Source organism: Physeter macrocephalus, chromosome 8, assembly GCF_002837175.3.
Source record: "Physeter macrocephalus isolate SW-GA chromosome 8, ASM283717v5, whole genome shotgun sequence".
In the NCBI taxonomy this organism is placed as follows: Eukaryota; Metazoa; Chordata; class Mammalia; order Artiodactyla; family Physeteridae; genus Physeter; species Physeter macrocephalus.
The window spans coordinates 13,969,255-13,970,638 of record NC_041221.1 but is presented as its reverse complement, the minus strand read 5'-3'; the positions used below and the strand labels follow the sequence as shown (position 1 = coordinate 13,970,638).

At 62.1% G+C, this 1,384-nt stretch overlaps 1 protein-coding gene across 1 annotated transcript in view; it reads right to left on the bottom strand.

The window, feature by feature from the left end:
* The window catches only part of AIRE (autoimmune regulator), a 10,116-nt gene extending 9,845 nt beyond the window's left edge, over window positions 1-271 (bottom strand). The window contains exon 1 of the mRNA XM_024120075.1: window positions 122-271. Coding sequence (XP_023975843.1) covers window positions 122-271 — 150 coding nt within the window. The remainder of the gene's footprint in view (window positions 1-121) is intronic.
* Between the last annotated feature and the right edge of the window lie 1,113 nt (window positions 272-1,384).

The following is a 1,384-nucleotide window of genomic DNA, read 5'->3' as shown; positions in this document are numbered from 1 at the left end:
GGGCGAGAGAGTGGGGAGGGTCCCTCTGGAGCGGGTCTTCCGCGACCTTGCCGGCTCGCGGGCGCGGGCGTGGGGACGGCTGGGGCGCGTTGCGGGGTTGCCGATCTGGATGGGGGCCCACCTGGAATTTGTCCTCGGGGACCACGTCGTGGTCGACCAGCGCGTGCAGCAGCGGGAAGGCGCTGTCCACGGCCACGGCGATCTCCGTGCGGTGCAGCCTCAGGAGGCGGCGCGGCGCCGTGTCCCCGCCGGCCCGGGCCTCGCCCGCCATTGCGGGGTCGGGGACGCGGGGCTGGGGGCCCCCTCTCCCCGCCTGGGGTCCCGCGGCCTCGGGGTGCCGCTGGACTTGGGGGGTGTCTGGGCCGTGTCAGACTCCTGGCCCTGGCGCGCCCCCTGCGCCGCCGGGCACCTGGGCGGGCACGCCTGGCCCGGGAAGAGGGAGCGCCCCAGGCGCGTCCTCCGGCCTCCGCGGGTCTGAGCTCACGGCCCGGGTCTCTCTTATACCGGGCTCTCCTTGGAGAGAGCAAAGGCCGCTCAGCCCGAGCCAATCGGGGCCCGGGGAGCTTCCTCAGGGGCAGCAACGGAAACTTCCCTGTAACCCGAGCGCTAGATGGTCCCAGCCACCTGCCAGCCCCCTTGTGCACCCGCCAGCAGGCTGCTGGCTTTTCTTTCCTTTTTAAAGAGGCCTCTGGACTCAATTCCCAAAATGTGGTTCCAGCCAGCATCCCACAGGGCCCTGTTCAAATGGGGAAAAGCCAGGACAGGTGTCTTCACCTCACCTGGGGCCCAGTGTCAGACACGAGCAGGCGCTGTCCAGGTGCCCCAGCAGCTGGGAGAGGCAGCACGGGAAGCCTCCACGGGGCTGCGCGGGGGCAGAGCCCCTGGTGGGGAGTGGGCACGGCTGCCAGCGTCGCAGCAGCTGCTCAGGGTCTGGGGCTGCAGGAGGATGTACCCACCTGATGGAGGACCTGGGGTATGACTAGTGCATGTCAGTGGGTTCAGAGCTGGGCATTGCCTGGAGGCTGGTGATGCTGGGCAAGTTGCTTTCCTTCTTTGACCTTCAATCCTCTCATTTTTTGTTTGTTTGTTTGTTTATTATCGGGCTATTAGTTGTTTTACAATGTTGTGTTAGTTTCTACTGTACAGCGAAGTGGAGTTCCCTGTGCCATACAGCAGGTTCTCATTAGTTATTTATTTTATACATAGTAGTGTATGTATGTCAATCCCAATCTCCCAATTCACCCCACCCTCCCTTTCCCCCCTTGGTGTCCGTACGTTTGTTCTCTACGTCTGTGTCTCTATTTCCACTTTGCAAACACAGGTTCATCTGTACCATTTTTCTAGATTCCACATATATGAGTTAACACGTGTTATTTGTTTTTCT